Consider the following 19886-nt stretch of genomic DNA (forward strand, 5'->3'; position numbering starts at 1 on the left):
CTTCTTAGGAGCTAGTGCAGTGCTGTGCTTTGATCTTTTGGCCTGGGAACAGTGCTGATAACGCTGATGTTTTCAGTTGCTGCTCGAATGTTTGGTCTGGCCAAGGACTTTCTGAGCCTCATGCTCTGCCAGGGAGGAGGGGAGGCCAGGAGGAAGGAGAGACAGGACACCTGACCCAAGCTAGCCAAAGAGGTATTCCATACCACAGCACGTCATGCCCAGGATGTAACGGGGAGTTACCCGGAAGGGTTGGGACTGCGGGGTTGGACGAGGTATCGGTCGGTGCTTGGCTGGGGGGAGTGGGGCGAGTTATTGGTCGGCTGGTGTTGAGGTGTTGTATTCTTTCCTCTTGTTATTTCCTTTAGCACTATTATTATTGGTGGTAGCAGTAGTGATCTGTGTTATACCTTAGTTACTGAACTGTTCTTATCTCAACCCGTGGGAGTTGCATTCTTTTTGATTCTCCTCTCCGTCCCTCCAGGAGCAGGGGGAGGGCAAGAAGGGGGGGAGTGAGTGGACGAGGTTTGTGGTTGGGTTCAAACCACGACAACTACGTATATGTGGCTGTAAGACTGTGGATAAATAATTGGCTGGATGGCTGCACGCAAAGATTTGCGGTCAACAGCTTAATGTCCAATTGCCCTCAAGGGTCGGTGTTGGGACCGGTCCAGTTCAAAATCTTTGTCAGCGACATGGGCAGTGAGATTGAGAGCACCCTCAGCAAGTTTGCTGATGACACCAAGCTGTGTGGTTCAGTTGATATGCTGGAGGGAAGGAATGCCATCCAGAGGAACCTTGACATGCTTGTGAGGTCGGCCAATGCCAACCTCATGAAGTTTAACCATGACAGGTGCAAGGTCCTACACCTGGATTGGGGCAATCCCAGGCACAGCTACAGGTTGGGCAGAGAAGAGATTCAGAGCAGCCCTGCAGGGAAGGACTTGAAGGTTGGTCAATGAGAAACTTAGCATGAGGCAACAGTGTGCGCTCGTAGCCCAGAAAGCCAACCGTATCCTGGGCTGCATCAAAAGGAGCGCGACCAGCAGGTCGAAGGAGGTGATCCTGCCCCTCTGCTCTGCTCTCGTGAGACCTCACCTGGAGTATTGTGTGCAGTTCTGGTGTCCTCAACATAAAAAGGACATGGAACTGTTGGAATAAGACCAGAGGAGGGCCATGAGGATGATCAGGGAGCTGGAGCACCTCCCGTATGAAGACAGGCTGAGAAAGTTGGGGCTGTTCAGCCTGGAGAAGAGAAGGCTGCGTGGAGACCTCATAGCAGCCTTCCAGTAGCTGAAGGGGGCCTACAAGGATGCCAGAGAGGGCCTCTTCATCAGGGACTGTAGTGATAGGACAAGGGGCAATGGGTTTAAGCTAAAAGAGGGGAAGTTCAGGTTACATAGAAGAAGGATGTCCTTTACTGTGACGGTGGTGAGGTACTGGAACAGGCTGCTGAAAGAAGCAATAATTGCTCCATCCCTGGCAGTCTTCAAGGCTGGGTTGGACGAAGTCTGGGGTGGCATGGTTTAGTGTGAGGTGTCTCTGCCCATGGCAGGGGGGTTGGAAGATCTCTTTATAGCTTCCAACTTAGGGCATTTCCTTTTTTTAAGGGCAAGGGCAAAGTGTACAGTGAACAAGTGCTTTCCCAGCTAACCTAATCTGCTGCTGGATCTGCAGGTTTATGTTTTCTTTCATAAATCAAATGAAATGTTGAGCCTTGGTGTTCCATCATCTCAATTTCTATTTGGAAGCTTAGTCAACACAGTCAAATGACTATTAACAGTGGGAGAGCTAAAAAAAAAAAAAAAAAAGATATATTGTTCGTGGAAAATCACAGCTTTTCAACGAGAATAACTTGTGTATTATGGACTACTTAAATTTGCTTTCTTCCTTCTGATCAAGTCCAGGAGCCTAGAAGCAGTTTTCAGATACACAACTGAATTGACTGTTTCCTAACTGAAGATTTTTTTTTTCCTAAGATTGCCTGAAAACTGTTTCTGCTTCATGCTGATAAGGTCTATAATGAATTGGCCCCTTTCCTACAGGACCAAAGTAGGAAAGGAATAAATTTTTTGTGTGTGTGTATCTCTCAGTCCATAAAAAAACATAACCATCTAATTGTGTTAAATTGTGCTAGTATCAGTGGGTCCTTTGCATCCATCAGGATTTCTCAAGAGGAGGAGAAGTTCCTTGAAAGTAATAAACTGGTTGTGATGTTCAGTGGAAAATTTAAGTTTTCCACTGAAAACGAAAACTTCATTCTTTTTCCTAATACCTGCTCCAGAAAGTTTTGTTTCCCTTGAGAAATCATTAAGTTGACAGGACAGTTGAACCCCTAATGTTCATTTCATATCTGGAACTTGAGCATCTCTAAATATTTGCATTTTGAACAAAGTTAGCTGTAATAGTTTTTGCAAACAAAAGTGCAAAACAATCCCTAGTTTAACTGCACCTTCCTCTACCAGTGTTTCGGGTCTTGAAATAAAAATCCTGGAAGGTGACATTGTTTTAAAATCAACAGTGTCTGAATCTTTCACACATTATCTACAGATGTTGTTGTTCACACAGTCTGTGTAGTAATCTTCAATATTTCTTCCTCACTTCTTTCCTTTTTACCGCTATTGTCCTGGGTTCAGCTGTAGCTGACTGGATGTTTAGGGGCTCATCTGCTATCAATTCAGTGGTATGTGAGGGAGGATTGCATGCCTGGACCCTGGTGGTACTTAGAATGAGGATGGTTAAGACAGATGCTTCGTGTTGTGAGGCTTGTTCTACTGAATGATTGTGATAGACATCGAAATAGGTTAGTAACTCTTCACAGTGCCCAGTCATTTGCTTCATCTTGGGTGTTCAGCTACAGTTCCTATTTAAATTTCCCTTCTTGAAAAGAAAGGGGATGTTTACACTAGTTAATGTGGGATGTGAAAGAACCATGAGTAATCTCCAACCCTTCATAAGAGCTTTTAAATTATTAAGTTTTTCTAGCAAGATGTTGTGCAACCTGCAAGGTAAATTTGATATGCACAAGTAAAAAAGTAATTTAACTCGTAGAAGGAAGCCTGAAGTATTTCATACTGTGACTTGTGACTTGCAAGTTTTAACTGATGCCCTAGATGAACTTAACATGTGACTTTTTACCCTTAAAAGATAAATTTGTTACATAATAGTTTGCACAGATGTCAGATTTTTGCTGCTAACCGCTAGTCCAATTGTTTTAGTAAATGGGGATATGAAGAATTGCCTTAAGCACTTTAGGGTTTTTTTTGACTCTTCTTTTTCTGAGCTAGTGTCTGTGGGGTACCAATGTATTGGTGATGCTTTGTTACAGTTGGTGCACTGTTTGTACCTGCAGCTAGAGAGGGGTGTGGCTGGTGAAGCTACTGTTTTTTTTCTGGGGATGGGAGGGCTTGTTCTTTGGCAGTGGATGGGATGGGAGGGCTTGTTCTTTGGCAGTGGATTAGACCTTTGAATGTCTAGCTTTTGCCCCGCAATTAACGCTAAATATAATATGCCTGGTGACTTTAATATTCCGTGAGCCTCTCCTGTGGGGTTAATGCTGTCTGGTGGCTAGGCAGTTTCCTGCTATATGACCAAAATGAATTTAAAATAACTTCAGGACGACTTGTGAGGACTGAAGATTTCTCTGGAGTTTTTAATACATCAGAAAAGTGTAACTTTTTCTGCATGAAGCTGTATGGACTGCAGCAAGGGATGCCGCTTTCAGAAAGCATTTAAACGCATCCAGGTGGTAGGTGCTCCTCCAGATACCAAATCTGAATGGCAGAGGGTAACAGGCTTATTTCTTTAGCCATCCTCTTCAGCAGCGAAAGTAGAGGCTAATAACGTAGAAATCCTGTTTCTTCCTGCTTTGCACCCTCCCATGGTAGTAGAGTTTCGTACAAGGACCAGGGAAACCAGTTCCCTCGGGAAGAACATCTGGCTCAGCAGTATCTTAGTCTGATAACGGCCACAGGTTATGAATGATGCCTAGCTTGATAGACAATGGAATCGACTTCTGCTCATCATTGCGCCACCCAGCCTCACAGGAACTCGGACACTCTGGATGCCCTGTGGAAGGGGAAGCCTGAATGTAGTCTTCCCTCCTCACCACGCCGAGCAACAGCGTCCTCCATTGCCCCGTCCTGCGGCGCCTACCCCTGCGGCCGGCGCGGGGTTGACCCGGTCCTCCCTTGGCTCTACCTCAGGTCTTCTCCATCAGTGCTTCTCCGCGGCTCCTGCGCAGCGCGGCCGGGAAGGGCAGGAAGGAGGCCTCCGGGCGTGGCTTTGGGGCCGCGCGGTGTTTCGGGATCTGTGACTTGTGTGAGGGCGAGCTTTTTCTATTAAAGAGACACTTGGAAGCGGACGTGCCCGTGTTCTCCTTTTATCCCCCCTCCGCGGAGGGCGCCCGGCTGTGAGGGCCCGCTCCCCTCATCCGTTGCAGGGGAGCCCCAGGCCCAGCGGCGGGCGTGCTCGGCCCCGCCGCGCATGCGCGGGCGGCGCTCTGCGGCGGGGGTAGCAAGGTGGTGGGGGGAGTGCGGCCCGGTGCGGCCAGCGGCCAGGACCGCGCGGCGCGGTGCGGCGCGGAGAGGTGCGGAGCGGACGGCTTTTTCCAGCGCCTCGCCTCGGAGCTGCAGTGCGGCCGGCTCGGGGCTGCTGGTTGCGGCCTGCTGCGGTCCTCGCTTCCCTCCGGCGGCGCGCAGGGAGGAGCTGGGAAGCCGGAGAAGATGAGCGGCGCGGCGCAGCTTCCAGGCGGTGATCGGCAGCGCCCCGAAGACTAATGCAGAAAATCAACAAGAACGTGGTTCTGGCGCTCCTCTCTCTGACCAGCCTGGTTTTCCTTCTCTTCCAGTTGTACTATTACAAGTTCTACCTGTCGCAGAAGGTAAGAGAGCTGAGCTGCACAGGCTTGCTTTTGTGGTATAATGTCTGCTCTCTTCAGAGTCCCTTAGCAGCGCCAGAGCCACCTCCGAGCTGCCCTCGTGTGGCTAGCAATGCCTGCAGTGTTGGCGTGGAGCAGGTAGGGAGCCCTAGCAAGGTATTGGTGGCAGGGGTAATCAGGCGCGGTTGTCACCCTGATATTCAAGGCATTGCGTCAGCCGGAGGCAGCCCGTTGATTATAAAACGGGATGTCATTCGCTCCTTAATCTTCACAAACCTTCTTACTCGTGTTGTTAAGTGACTTTTGTGGAAAGTGAGGTCATATCAAGTGCTATCTTGGGACTTTGAAGAAACAAGGAAGGCAGCCTTTATTGGCTGCAAGTTTTTCCAGCAGTGGTGTTTTCAAGAGAACTACAGTTGCCTTAGTGTTTGGTGATTCAGGGTTCGTAATTTTCTAGGTGACAGATTAAATCGTGCTTTTAAACTGTGAGTGGGATGTTTAGGTGAGGCTGATTTTCTTTAATAGAAATAGATGTTCAATGTTACTGTAAATGAAATACTGTGGGGGTTTTTATGGCTTCATAGTTTATGGTTCCAGTGCAGATTGAATGAAGTAACTTACTTTTATTTTAATGGAAGAGCTGCGTAGATATTGTACTTTCTGAGTTTGTTTTCTTTTGGTGAGGACTTAACAAATGCAAGCAGCCTTACTGCTGGGTAGTACCACAACCTTTGACTTTCTTATAGTTTCTGACTGTGAACAGCAAGGCTGTGAATGAGAAATTCTTCATGCTTTTGAAAAGCTAACAGTCAAGCCACTAACCACCTTGGCTTTGTCATATGAATATATTCTCTTTCAAATTTAACTGTCTAGGATTACACCTGAAAAGACTGAGGCATAATGCTGTTGTCTTTCTCTTAGTGGTATTTGCCTAACAGGGTTTGTATTTGTCATCTTCCTATTTTATTTCTGTTGACTTAGAAACCTGAAGTCTGATCATGCAATCCTTGTATGTCTGGAAGTCCTCAAGGCTTGTGTTGTCCTTCTAAATACACTATGCCAGAGCAGTTGTTTATGATTTCATATTCAGTAATGTAGTTGAGTGACCGGAGGCATAAATAACCACTGCCGTAACTATAAAATGCTCACTGAATAAATGCCCCTGTATGTCCTGTTAAGAAATCCTGAGCAGGAATTCAACTGAAACTTAATTTTTCTTCCTTTTCTTTCTCCCACCCACTTCCCTTCTTTGTTTTTGACAGAATGGAGCAGTGTTTTCCAAAGTCAGAGGAAGCTTGTCAGGCCAAGACAGCACTAGATGGGTATGTACAACATTACTGGTTCATACAGTGATTCTGCCAGTCTCAGAGAACTCTCATGGAATTGCACTGTTCTCTTTCGAATTCACTGGGGCTTTTCTAGTATTAAGGGCTAAAAGATTCTTTCTTTTAGTTATGAAGTGTTTCAAAACATCTGTTTAAAATAGAACTGAGAGGCAGTTACAGGTTAGCGGCCTTTTCTGTGCAGTCCTTAATAGTGTTTTTAAAGTTCTAAGCAGCAGCAGAACTTGTTCTTTCTGCTATGGAAGTTTTGATCCAGGCTTCTGTATTCTTTCAGACTGAGTAGTGAAAAGATTGGCTTATTTGGCATGCAGCTTGCTGTTAGTAGCATAGTAAAAAAATCAACTGCAGGTCGCAGGTCACAGAATACCCCTTTGCTCACTCACCCCAGCAGTTGTTTAACCTGCTGCTCAGGGTTTTCTGTTACTTGCTTATGCTGGGTCATAAAGCTCTTCACAAGCAGGAAAATGTTACATTTCAGCATTCACCAGTTTTTGTATGCCAGGGTTCAGGAGCAGTGATAGCAGTGCCATTAAATACTTGAAATGGGATATTTTTTGTTGTGTCTTGTTTAAGATTTGAAGGATTGAGTGCAGCCAAAGCATCATGTCAGCCTCAGGGAATCAGAAGCTCAGTATGATTTCATAGTTAGCATTTGTTTTCTAAGCACTTTATAGAAGTTTTTTGTTTAACATCTCCCAGAGAAAAACCAGCACAGACGGTTAAAGAACGATGCGCTGGGAGCTGGCTACTGTTTTTTTTTTTTGGATGCTAACATTACTAGTTAGCAAAACAGGCATGTAAACACCTTGCTTCTGCTGAGCAAGAGGATGTGTGCACTGGTTAAGAGCTGTTCTTAGGAGTAATCCTGATCAACTGCCCTGTGGACTGTTAGATTGCACCTGGAATGTCTCACTATTCTTGGAGGTGGCACCCCTTGGAACTACCATGTTAGGTGACATGGTCAGAGTGGGCTTCCAGTCTGTGGGCAGAGTTCTCATTAAGCTTTAACTTGCGCTTACAAGATCATCAGTAACAAAGCAGACTGTTGCACCCCAAACTTTCTTGAGAGTCACTGCGTGATGAGTCCGAAATGCTCTGTTTGAATGCATTTCTTTTACCTGCTTGACATCACCATCTCTTTCTGCCAATTACTTGTTTCAACTAAAAGCATTTGTCCCTGGAGAAGTGAAGGAGGGGGTAGAGGGATGTACATATCAGTCTGATCTGCTAGTTTAAGTTACAGAAATAGTGCTAGCACATCACTCACCTTTCAGCTTCATGTAGGTGAAATCACTAAAAGAGTGGTTTTGCTTCTGCCTGTACAGCACATGTAAGCACTGTTGCCTGAATTCTGTTTGTTGACCTACATTCTGTCTTTACGTTTTTACATCCCTCTGAAGCCAAAGCAGTATGCCAGAATTGGAGGTTGGCCTATGGAGTCTGACTGAACAGATTCAGCAGCTGGACAGGAGGAAGGTTAGAGCTTTGCTTAAAAAAAAAAAAAAAAAAAGAAGCCAGAATTATCTTACTAGGTGGGTAGCTTGGGCTTACCGCACCTCTTCTAGAAACCTGGAGATGTAACAGTCATAAAGCCTGGCAGTTCTGTTCCAAGCAAATGTTTTGGGTGTTTTTAGAACAGTACTTTAGGTAAATTTATCTGTTACAGGTAAAAACATTACATTTTTAACAGCGGGGTGGCTGTGACTGTTGTAAATGGCTTCTGTGTGCCAGGGACATTTGAAAGTATTTTATTAAAATCCTCCACTGAGTCAATTTAATAAAACCTCTAATCAGGCACAGGATCTTCTTGCTACTGCTTTTAACCCTTTATGCAGTGTGGCAGTGGTTAAGTGCCCTGGGTACACTGGTATCCAGAGACTGGATAGCACTCGGTTCCTACGTCCTCACTGGGTCATCCATGATATACAGCAGGCATCATACAGAAGATCTGGGGAGTGGGTCAGGAGCCTTGCTGAAATCAAGGTATGAACAGTGTCCATGGCTCTTGCCCACAGACTTCTTCAAACGCGGTCAGTGTGATTAGGTGCAGTTTGCCTTTGGCTGGCTTTCCCAATCCCATCCTTGTCCTTTATATGCTTGGATTTGACTTCCCAGGGTCTTTTGTTACAGAAGTTTCGTGGGGACTGAGAGTAATGTAACCAGAGTTCTCCAGATCCTTCATCATCCATGAAGATGGCATGAGATTTGCCTTTTCTCAGACTTGAGAAACTGCTGCTGATCATGACCCTTCAAGATGTTGCACAGCAGCCTCAGAATGGCATCAGCCAGCTCCCTGAGCACCCACATGTGTATTACATCTCATCCTGTAATCTCTGGTTTATTTAAGTGCTTTCCAACTTGCTCTGGAACTGCAAAGGATCTAGAGTTTAGCCCAGAGTCTGTTTTCAAGTCTAGCACTCTGCAGTTCAAGTGCTGTAAATTGTAGAAAGTTGTAATTGAAGCTGAAAGGTTTTTACTTCAGTCTGAGAGACGTGGAAGGGCCAAGAGCAGCCTGTTTTTCGGAGAGAGGAAATTTCCGTTTCCACAGTTGTTCATGGAAGTGAAGTGGATACTCAGAAAATGTATTGGGAAATAAAATTTCTTTCTGTCAGCCAGTTGGGGTTGTTTTTCCCTTCTGTCAAAAAGTTTTAATGTATTAACCTTTGTATGCTTAAAGATGGTGTTTCTAACTTAAAATCTTACCCTCTGTCAAACAGCACGTGGTTAGGAAGTTCCTAGGCTTAATATCCAGCCACAATATACCAGTGTATTTGATCGATCCTTTGATTCTGGGACTGGTTGATAAAGATATTGAACAGATCAGAAGTTCTCCTGATGGCCCTAGTCCAGAATGCAAGTACTTTTGCGCTCCAAGAGACTTTACTACATTTGCACTGCTGGACAAAACATGGAAACATGAAGTAAGTGCCTTTTTTTCAGATCACATGTGTGTATTTGAATGTATTTAACTGTTCAGTGGTTATTTTTTTTACACAGCGCTTTCATGTTTGTAATAAGCTCTCTTAATTCATTGTGTGGAAATCTTGTAAAGGTACTGCTAGAGGAAACTTGGTTTTAATAGTAAAAGACATCCAGGCACTACCCTGGATGCATTAGGAGTAATTTACTAAAAGTTTTTGGAAGCTGTCTGCAATGTTCATAAACACCTGTAGTAAGAGGCCACACCAGAAAGAAGAAAAAAAAGTGGTATGTTAGGAAAGAAGAAGGAAAACCTTAAGTCTGTATTCTAGATACAGCTGTAATAAATCTTGAGTTTGGGGAATCTGTCAAGGAGGAATGCAGGTATTGATGTGACAAGGCTGGAAAATTTAACTTAGTCTTAGAAGACATTTAAACCATAATCTTACAGTTTACATTTCTGTTAGTACATCCTTGTACTTAACACCCATTTTATTTACTCAATGTATTGTTATCTCTGCTTTTCTTTGGTGTTCTGAGATTTTTAAATGGATGTGTAGGTGTAGCAGGTAGTAAAGGACAAAATGAAATCCAAGATTATTTCATCAATTAAGCATCAGCCGGAAATATTTATTACTCTATACAGACTAAATATACCAGTGACAAACAGGAAAAAGCAGGAGACCTTAAAACAGTCTGTGACTATTTTTACTGCATAGCTGTAAAGAAGTTGAAACTGAAAATAAGGTTGTGTGTAGCACACTAATTTAAATCCATCTCCCCATTCCTTTGTGGCTCATTGATAATATCTGTAGCATCCAGAGGAGAAGCTGATGTGCCTGTATAAAACAGTTCAAGGGGGGTAATTGAAAGGATATTCAGATGCTGATTGGTTCTTATCAGCCAGAATTTAATTCCCTTTTTGTATGGAAATACAAAAGCATGTTACCTAGTGCAGTGTTCGGTGAGATTTAGACGAATATTTATGTACATCATAAAAGAAGATTTTTGTAGTATATTTTTGAGTAGTTTGTGCTTAAGTCTAATTAGAAAGTGAAAATGGTGAATAATGTCACTTAATAATAAGCAATAAGCTTTTAATTTTGGTTTCTCTAATCTTTAGCCCCTCTCTCTCTTAATTACAGGTGGGCCTTTTTAGAACTGCTGAGAAAATGGGGTTCCAGTGGTTAAAAATTATAAACAAGGACCCCCGCTTGGATGGGATGGATGACCTCTCTGGGATTGAAATTCCTTTGCACTACATATTTAAACTAGCATCTCATGCCATTCACCTGGTGGTCTTCTATGAGAGGAGTGGTAATTATCTCTGGCATGGCCCTCTGCGACTCAAGCAACATATGGACAGAAAGTTTGTGCCTTTCCGGAAACTCCACTTTGGTCGCTACCCTGGAGCATATGAAAAGTGAGTTCAAAACAGAGGAGAGAAAAAAACACAATAACACTTCCAAAATAGGTTCTTTCTCCTGTATATAAAATTACTCTCTTTCCTGAAGTCAGGTTGTAGAATTTAGCTTATGTATGATTCAGCCCTCAAAGCACATGTAAACTAAGGCATGAAGGTAAATCCAGTTCTGTTTACCTGGCAGCAAGAGCTTCCCACCATTCATAAATTAAGAAGTGCATTTTAGAGGAAGTTGCTGTTTAGCCAGGTCAAAGCAAGGAGAAGGGTGTGAGAAGTCATGACTGAGGTTGAATGTACCGCAGGATCTTTTGCTTGAGTCGGCGGTTTACCATTAATATATATCAAAGTTTGAAATCTATTGATAGCCGTGTGCTATCAATGCAGGGGTAAAGTAGAAGTGGCAAGAGATTTAGTACTAGCTGATAAATACTTGGTGTTCATTCTATAACAGTATGTATCCAAAAGTTGAATACAGGTACTGAACATTAAATGAAAAGGGGAAGCAACAGGCATCCATTCTGAAACAGTACAAATAATCAATGTTAAAGAACACGAATAAAGAAAGGTGACTCTAATACCACAAAGACATGTGCCAACCATTGCATCTAGATTATGCTCGTAACATGCTGAGGGGACTCCTTTCTTGCATAAATGTTTGAATTGCTGGTTTTATTTGTCTGTAGTCTTATGCTTAAACTTTGCATTACATTGGTAAAGTTACTGTAAATGTCTGCATTTTCTTACAATGCTTTCAGTGGGAGTATTTTAGGAAATACAGGTCTTGTCGCTGTTTTCAAATCCAAGCACATGCCAGTAGGCTTTGAGAGCAGTGTTCCTGTAGGATGTGTGTATGTGCCATAAATTAGAGAAAAACAGCCAAACAGATCAAACTTAAATGTGTTAAACTTTCTTTTTAAAATTGACACCATTCTTTCTTACTTTTAAAACATGCAATCTGTGCTGGTTATGTGCCTAAACATTTGAAGTCAACTGTGTAAGCTGTTAAATAGCACATTTCATTCATTGTGAAGGCTGATCGTTTTTTAGGTTTTAAATGCAAATAAGCTCAAAGTACAGGGTAAAACTTGGTTCTTAAATGCATCCCATATTTAGACAACTAAATAAACAGCACTGCATAACAGCTCTGAACAAATTCAGTGCAAGTTATGAGTCAATGAAGGAGTCAGTGGTCTGACAAGGTAACTATGGGCTTTTAGGCATGGAATTTCTTTTTAAACAAAATTTTGAATTGCTTGGGAATTTGTTGAAGCTCTTGTTGGTCTCCTTTTATAATTGGGTTTGGGTGTATTTGGACATAGATGTCACTGCCAGTTCTATGCATTAAGATTTTAACCTAAGCTAGAGGAAAAAGTGGCTTGTGATTTGTAGAGCAGTTGAAAGGGGTAATAGCTCATCTTTCTCTCCCTGCAGGCCAGAACTTCTGCTTGTTTCCATTGATGACTTAAAAGTTCAAATTCCCAAAAACCCATCCAGTTTTCTAGAGGAGATGTCACACTCTAGATTTCTTGAATGTAGGTACAGAGAAGCTCGGGCTTTCTTTCAGGTTAGTGGTAATCAGGTAGTGTCTCTGAGACGTGATGTATGTTTTCATTGCTTGACACAAACCTACAGTTTACTGTTTTTTACCTAGATGGGACTGCTTGCATGCATAAAGCCAAATACAGCCTCTGAGACTCAATTCACAGTTTAAGTGCGAATGAAACTGAAACTCTGACTGAAAATTACTGTTTTTTTAACTTGTTAGCACATTTTTTTCCATTTTCAAAACTTTGAAAAGAAGAGGTAACCAACACATCCACAGTTCTCACACATTGTTACTGTTAAATGGATTTCATGTAAATAAGACTAAGATCTTACGTATCATTGTAGTTGGAAATTTTCCTTATGGCAGTCCTCGAAGTTCTGAGTAATAGACTCATAGAATGGTTAGGGTTGGAAAGGACCTTAAGATTATCTAGTTCCAACCCCCTGCTGTGGGCAGGGATGCCTCCCAGTAGTACAGGTTGCTACCTTGGCTCAAAAATTGTCAGGCAGTATTCACCACAGGCAGAGAAAATGTGCCTAGAAGGTATGTTGAACTTTGCTGGAGCTTTAATATTGAAATAAGCAACTGACATGTTTTGAAAAGTATTAATTTCAGCTATTTGTTGCCCAAGAGCTCTGAACCAGTCATGAAGCTGTGTGGTGTGTTGTTCCTCTGTTTGATTTGGTAACGTTTGCCCAGACTGCCATGTTGTTTTGGGCTTTGCATTACCAGAAGATCGTGCCACGGTTGTAGCTGGAAGATGGGCATGATTTTCTGTTCACATTGTTTTATTCTGTGACAGAAATTGTCAATGTCCAGTTGTAACACTTGGTGGCGCCAAATAAACTAATGTGCTGCGAGTCGTTGATCCTGTCCCAGCTTCTCTCTGGGCTCTGCGTATTGGCTTCCGCGTGTGCAAAACTAGGGTTCGTCTGTGTTTGTTGTCAAATGCCAAGAATGAGTGTCGGATACGTGTATTATGATTCTATTTTACTGTGACTTTACCTTATTTTAGTCTGAAAAACTTAAGATTGATGTCACAGGCTTGAATTTTAACTTGTCATTCTAGTGCATGTTCAAAAACTGGGCTGTATATGTGAAAACAGATACTGCCCAGATACTAGTAAAGTAACTTCTTAAAGGTTGTTTCTTCTTAGGACACTGAAAAATGAATGGACAAGTTTGCTGTCTTAATAGCTTGCTTACTCTTTCTTTGCCTTCCAGTTGTATCCTGATGATGCCTCTCTTGATGCAGTGGAGTTCAGAAAGAAGGCAAAATCTTTGCTCCATCTGGCTGCCCTGACGCTGAATAAACTAGGGGTAAAGTTCTGGCTGAGCAGTGGAACATGCCTTGGTAAAACATCTGTATTATGTTGTGTTCTTAAACTCATCTGAAATGTTAAACTTTTCATCTGCTATTGCTTGTGACGTTAACTCAGGTTAAATGTACCACGTTGGAAGGTAATACGTGGCATTAGCTGTGTTGTCAGGAGCAAAAAGGCCTACTTCAAAATGCTTTTTCTTTAGAAACCTGAGCCTTGGAGATGCTGAGCAAATTTCCAGTGAAGCGTTTAGTGTAGTTAATGTTTTTCTGTGTTGTGTTCACTGCGACCGCTGCTTAGGGAATAATCACCTGTTGCCCAAATTGTGTGAGTTGGAATTTACTAAAATGCTAGTTGGAAAACATAGTGATGGATACACTGCTGTCCATGTAGGGTCTCATCTGATATTTCTTCCCATGCAATTTGGTGATTATCACTCACTGATGAAATACTTACTTATTGTAAAACACATCTTTTTAATAAGATGTCAGCCTGTTAGTGTAGGTTTTAAATTGTGCTGAAGAGGGAAGTAGTGTCTTATCACTGGTGAAGTCTTTTACTACTGAAATCAGCTGTGAAAACTCCTGTGTGCACATTAGACTTATATCTGTTTAGTCCTAGGGAATATGATTTTCTGAATGGACAGTCAGTAAAAGCTTCTTTAATCAAGCAGACAGAAGGATGTCCCATTTCTTGTCTTACTGGTTTCAGTAGTGACTGAAAGATGATTAATGTCTCAGATACTCCTTAAAATAATAGTTTCAAATTAAAGCACAGCTGTTAGCCCTATTAGACTAGAGCCAAGATATAGAATGCTTTTTTCTTAAAGATATTTAGGTTGGAAAAAACTGAAAATATTGTATCTTTGAAAGAATTAAGCGTTTTCTTTCTCCTTCGTGACTTTCTGGAGGAAAGAGCTGGCTATAAATGCAGGAATACTTGTTTCTTCGATGTGGTTCATTTTGTGCTGGAGAAAGGAAGTATTATTATTTATGGTCTCACTCTGATATCTCTGCCTGATGATTTTCCATCAGTTCGTTTTTATGTTGCCTTTGTTCTATTGATGTATTTCTCGTGTTCCTGAATTAACTAGTTTGGTTTTGTTCTTTTCCACTCCCCACCCACCCCCCCTTAGGTTGGTTTAGACAGTGCAATGTCATTCCGCACAGCAGAGATGTGGATTTGGGAATCTTTATAAGGGACTACAAAACAGATATCATTCCAGCCTTTCAGAAAGCAGGCTTACCACTGAAGCACAAATTTGGCAAGGTACCTGAACCATTTGCTTCTTATGTCTTTCTGTACATTTGTAAGTTTGGGTGCAGCTGCAGATCAGTTAGGTAGAAGTGTGTATCTGAAGTCTCCTTGGCAGACATACTTACTCATTAGGGTTTTACCTAAACATATAATCTTGCTGATTTTGTGTGTTCTCTTGGATGGAGAAAATACCCTTCTTAATAGCATCAGCCCTGTTCGGGGCCTCTGAATTCCACCTCAGATTCATTTTTTTACTGGGTTTCAAAGGGGTCTAATATGTGTCAGTGGTTTCAGGGAAACCTGCGAATCAGAGTAGAATTTAGTCTTTGAGATCGGATGGGCCTCATTATACAGGAGAATTGGTGACAGCTCTGAGATAATCTGTAGCCCTGTAAGGAGAGTGTTCAGAAGGGATGGCTGGAGATGGGCAAAGGGCTTGTTCATTATTAGCTAATGCGGATCTTTATTTAGCTTTTTCAGAGTGAAATTGCAGGAATATGAATTTTCAGTCATAGTTCAAGTGATATAGTGTTACTGGTGCTAGTGAGCATTTTATTGTAGAGGAAGCATGTTAAATGAGGACACCTACTAATTACGTGTTTATTCACTGAGGTTATTTTGCTTGTGGCAGAGAGATGTTGCTGCAGCTTTTGGAGCTAAAAGGAGGCAAGAGAAGGTAATCCCATTGAAGGGCAGAAAGATTCCAATGTTCTCAAGGCATTAAAAATAGAAATAAAAAAACCTGCAGAGTTAGTGTATTTTCTTCAGTTAGTATAGGAGTCATTCTTCATACCTGACCAAAATAAATTAGTTTTATGACACCTGCTGACATAAATAGTCTGTTTTCTTATGAGTATATACACTTGAGTATTTTTGTCTTGCAGGTAGAAGACAGCTTAGAACTCTCTTTCCAGGGAGATGATGATGTGAAACTTGATATTTTTTTCTTCTATGAAGAGGATGACCACATATGGAATGGAGGAACTCAGGCCAAATCGGGCAAGAAATTTAAGTATGAACTGGATTTATACCTCTAATAGGAAGGAAATTGAACCGATTAGTGTTTAGTGTTGGCATTTTGTGTGTTGTGTGTTGTTGTTGCCTAGCAAAGTCTGTGCTTTTTGTGAGAAAGGCGTTTGTTGACAACAGCTAAAAAGCTATTTGATGAGTTTAGCTTATTTTCCCCTTGGTAGCTGGCATTTTGTTGCTTTTTGGTTTAGTCTAGAGCTAATCAGCAATCTCTGGATATACATATGAAAGTGCTTGATTACTTTTTTTCTCTATATCCATTTAAGGCATAAAAGCAAGGTTGTTTTATTTGCTGATACTGTTCGCTTAGTGCTTAGAAGTAAAATTAACTTTATGCTTAGAGGAACATGCAGGGGTTCTAATGGATGCAAATGCATAAATCTTTTAGCCTTCTTCAAAAAGTCTAAGTGTTTGTGGTTTTATTTTAATCTGTGAAAAGGAATTTTAAGATTGTATTTTCCTATGGAAGACTTCACGGATTCAGAAGTGGGAGTAGTCCTCTGCAGGAATAGTACATAGGCTAAACTTGTTTAACAAATTGACTCTGACACTGTGATCCTACAGGATGTCTTTCTGATCAGACTGTGAAATTTACCTGTGAACTTCCATGGGTGTAAGCATGCCTTTAGGTAGGGCTTATGTTGGCCCTTCTACAGGAAACAACAGGTCAGATTTGTAGAATAATTTATTTGGGTTTTTTTCAATTTAAATGGGCTGAGGAGGTTTCAGAAAGTACAGGGTAGCAGCTGTATTTTAATGCTTTGCAGCTGCTCCAAGTCTGGCATGCCATGTTTAAACATGGGTGCTGAAGGCGAATTGCATGCTTTGTTTGGCAAGATTGAAGAAAGGTAAAAACTAGATTTTAAAAAAGGCCTGATTCATAATAGAGTATTTAATGCTGCTTTTATCAGTTCTCCCCTAACATGTATCATCATCTTGACACCATTCTAAATGAAGTAACTGTTAAATCTAGTTTCTAAGTGAAAAAAGTAGAGAGAGGGACTAAGTGATTTCCTAGAGGTGCCAGAATGATACGGAAATAAACTGCAACAGAATTAGAAATGCTCCTTCCTAGGACCCTCTGGCAAATGTTAACCAGTTACTGTTGATAATAACATCCTGTGGTGGTTTAACTGCAGCCAGTAACCAGGTATCAAGCAGCTGCTTGCTCACTCTCTCGCTTCCTCCCCAGTGGATGGGGAGGAGAATCAGAAACAAGTTAAAGCCCATGGGTTGACATAAGAACAGTTTAATAATTGAAATAAAGTAAAAGATGATGATGATAATAATAGTAGTAATAATAGTAATAATAATAATAACAGAGGAATAAAACCCAGGAAACACAAGTGATGCAGAATACCATTACTCACCACCCACTAACTGATAGCCAGCTTAACCCAAGCAGCAATCTGGCCTTCTGGGTGACTCCCCCCCAGAGCATGGGGGCATGACTTGCTGTGGTATGGAATACCCCTTTGACTAGTTTGGATCAGGTATCCTGTCTCTGCTTCCTCACGGCTTCCTATGCCCCTCCTCACTGGCAGAGCATGAGAGACTGAAAAGTCCTTTATTTAGAGTAAGTGCTACTGAGCAACATATAAAGTATCAGTGTGTTATTGGCATTGTTCTCACACTAAATCCACAATACCAGCACTGTACCAGCTACTGGGAAGAAAATTGACAGTACCCCAGCTCAAACCAGGACATTATCCATCCCTTATTCCATATCATTTATGACATGTCAGATCTCACACTTCTTAATCATAGAATCATAGTGATGCCATCTTTCCTGTCCAAAAAGACTGTTATGAAAGATGGAACCCAAAGTTGTGGACTAAATAAACTCAACAAACTTTTATAGGGGTGGTCCATAGACTAAGGGAATGGCAGCTGTATGTATGTATTAAAACCAGGAAAAGTGATGGTGTACCATTTGATTTTCCCAGAGGCTGGTGCATGATAGGGAATGTGATGTATCCACTTGATGCTGTGCTTTTTGGCACAGGTGTCTATGAGGTTTTTTCCAGAAATGAGTCCCATTGTCTGACTCAATTCTCTCTAGGTTGCAGTGTTGCCACAAAACTGTCCAGTATGTAAGTAGCATTTCATAGATAGGAAGGTGTGAAATAAGAATACCCACTTGCTGCAGTGGCTTGCTTTCTCTGTGAACTTATTTAGAGGCGTATTTCAGTCTTCTGCAAGTGACCATGTTCTTTTGTTATGACACAGGTATCTCTTTCCAAAGTTTACTCTGTGTTGGACTGAATTTGTAGAACTCAGGGTACATGTGCCCTGTGAAACCCTTCAGTATATTGAAGCCAACTATGGTGCAGACTGGAAGGTTCCTGTGAAGACATGGGACTGGAAGAGCTCACCATCCAACGTACAGTACAATGGTATCTGGCCTGTCGAGGAATGGGATGACGTCATTCAGATCTACTGACCACCTGACTATCCTTGGAACCATCAGTTTGTAATTTCCCGTTTCCCAAAGGCATCAAGATCCATTCCTTTTGTAACTTCTCATCTGTTTCCTAAGGAGACATTTACTTTTTTTTTTTTTTTTTATTAACAAGCGTCTTTTTCACGTGCATCATGCATTTTCCAGGAAAAGATTGGAGGCAACTGAAAGAAAGAGGATCTGAAAGAAAAACTGCTCAAAGGGAATAGAGGGAAATGTTGCACTAAATTTATGGGCTGTTTAACTGACTATTTAATTCACATTTAATTCACTATTTAATTGTAAAAATGGCAAGGTGGCTTAGACTTTCCTTGGATAGTCAAAACCATGGGACTGTTCATTTCTCAAGCTTAATAGAGGGATAGGATGGAAGAATCACAGACAAGTTCCTTTCTTTCAGAGAAGATCCACTGAATATTCAACTTTAAAACACCAGAGTTATGAGTACCTCAGATGTGCTTGATTTGAGACTGATACATTCCTATGATACACAACAGGTTGCCAGTTGAATGTTTCTGTTGCACAGAACCCATGTGGCTCACCTGCTTTAATGTAGGAGGTATTGGGTAATGGTGTAATACTAAATGAATGGAAAGAGAAATTATCCACATTGGACATATTCCAAATAATAGCTGTTTGTTTTGTTTTGTTTGTTTTGGGAGTTTTTTTGTTTTATTGTGGTTTTTTTTTGTGAACTATTGCATGCAGTTATGACAGGGAATGTTATTTGCATTTTTTTTTTCTTTTTTAAGCACATGAAGATGTATTCTGCAGGGATATCTTCTCATGAAAAAATATATATTCTGGATTTAGTGTCCCAATTAGTGTGTTCTCCCTGTAATGGTTTTGACTGGATTTTATAGAATTATAGCTATCTCTGATTTCTTATAAGCAGATGGAAATGGGGTATCCATTGTTTTCTGTTTAACATGGGCCCACAGAACAGAGATGTTGGAGAACTGCGGCTCTTTAAGCAGAAATGTGTAAAGATGCCAACTGTTCCATCAAATTTGCAGTAGCATAATTACGCTAACACTCCACTTGCAACATTAGGCTTTGGATGGGAAGAAAGTGGAAGCCTGATAACTCTTCTGCTAGTGATTTTGGTCAATGAAATAAGCTTGCTGCTTCAGCATTTTGGAGTGGGATAATAGCTTTCATATGAGCATGTGTGTCCCAAGTTTGTTTTGGTCCTGCTGTGTGGGGAAAACAAGGGCACTAGAGCTGCTAGTGAGTTATGACTGTAATATACAGTACAGACCCAGGAGTACTTGTGAATCAAGGTACTGAATGGAGCTTACGCTTGCTTGCACCAAAGCTGTATCCATTCTGTCCTCCTTAAATCAGAAAGGTGTTATCTATGGATTGCAACTATTCCACCTTTCATTGGGAAGAGGTGGGTTGAGTCTGTGTTTTGTGTTCTGTTCATCTGCAGTTCTCTGCTGTGTATTCAAATGTGTACAGTTCTGGAGAGATGAAGTAGCTACTGCTGTGCAGCTGTTTTACTATTGTATCGTTACAGCTGCAGTTTGGGCTTCCCTGCTGTTTTCATCCTGGAGTGTGCTGCATGCTTTCGCCTGCCAGCGCTCTCAGTTCCAGCAGTCAGGAGGCTCAGTGCCACTGTGAAGCACTGCAGTAAATTATTCAGCTTCTGGCAACAACTTGTCATGTTGGCTCTTCAGTTGGTGTGGTAACTTTGTTAGCTTTTGT

General features: G+C 41.7%; 1 protein-coding gene across 2 annotated transcripts; it reads left to right on the forward strand.

Moving 5' to 3' along the window:
* Positions 1 to 555: 555 nt before the first annotated feature.
* FKTN (fukutin) lies at positions 556 to 18672 on the forward strand. Of its 2 annotated transcripts, XM_065662165.1 has the most exons (10): positions 4790 to 4879; positions 6139 to 6198; positions 7620 to 7695; positions 8937 to 9140; positions 10284 to 10561; positions 11993 to 12125; positions 13332 to 13461; positions 14565 to 14698; positions 15571 to 15698; positions 17945 to 18672. In XM_065662165.1, exons 2-10 carry the CDS (start codon positions 6140 to 6142, stop codon positions 18156 to 18158), a joined length of 1356 nt encoding a protein of 451 aa, XP_065518237.1. In that variant the 5' UTR covers positions 4790 to 4879; position 6139; the 3' UTR covers positions 18159 to 18672. The 2 variants fall into 2 exon arrangements, with proteins under 2 accessions (XP_065518236.1, XP_065518237.1); XM_065662164.1 differs by lacking the exon at positions 7620 to 7695 and having other exon boundaries at positions 556 to 4879.
* Positions 18673 to 19886: the final 1214 nt, after the last annotated feature.

Source organism: Lathamus discolor, chromosome Z, assembly GCF_037157495.1.
Source record: "Lathamus discolor isolate bLatDis1 chromosome Z, bLatDis1.hap1, whole genome shotgun sequence".
NCBI lineage: Eukaryota > Metazoa > Chordata > Aves > Psittaciformes > Psittacidae > Lathamus > Lathamus discolor.

What these genes read in the sequence shown, in the direction of transcription:
- FKTN (XM_065662164.1), top strand. Translation starts at nt 4,775, where the DNA reads ATGCAGAAAATCAACAAGAACGTGGTTCTGGCGCTCCTCTCTCTGACC. An exon ending in AGTTCTACCTGTCGCAGAAG is followed by an intron (nt 4,880 to 6,138) that starts GTAAGAGAGCTG and finishes TGTTTTTGACAG; the next exon opens with AATGGAGCAGTGTTTTCCAA. An exon ending in ACAAAACATGGAAACATGAA is followed by an intron (nt 9,141 to 10,283) that starts GTAAGTGCCTTT and finishes TCTTAATTACAG; the next exon opens with GTGGGCCTTTTTAGAACTGC.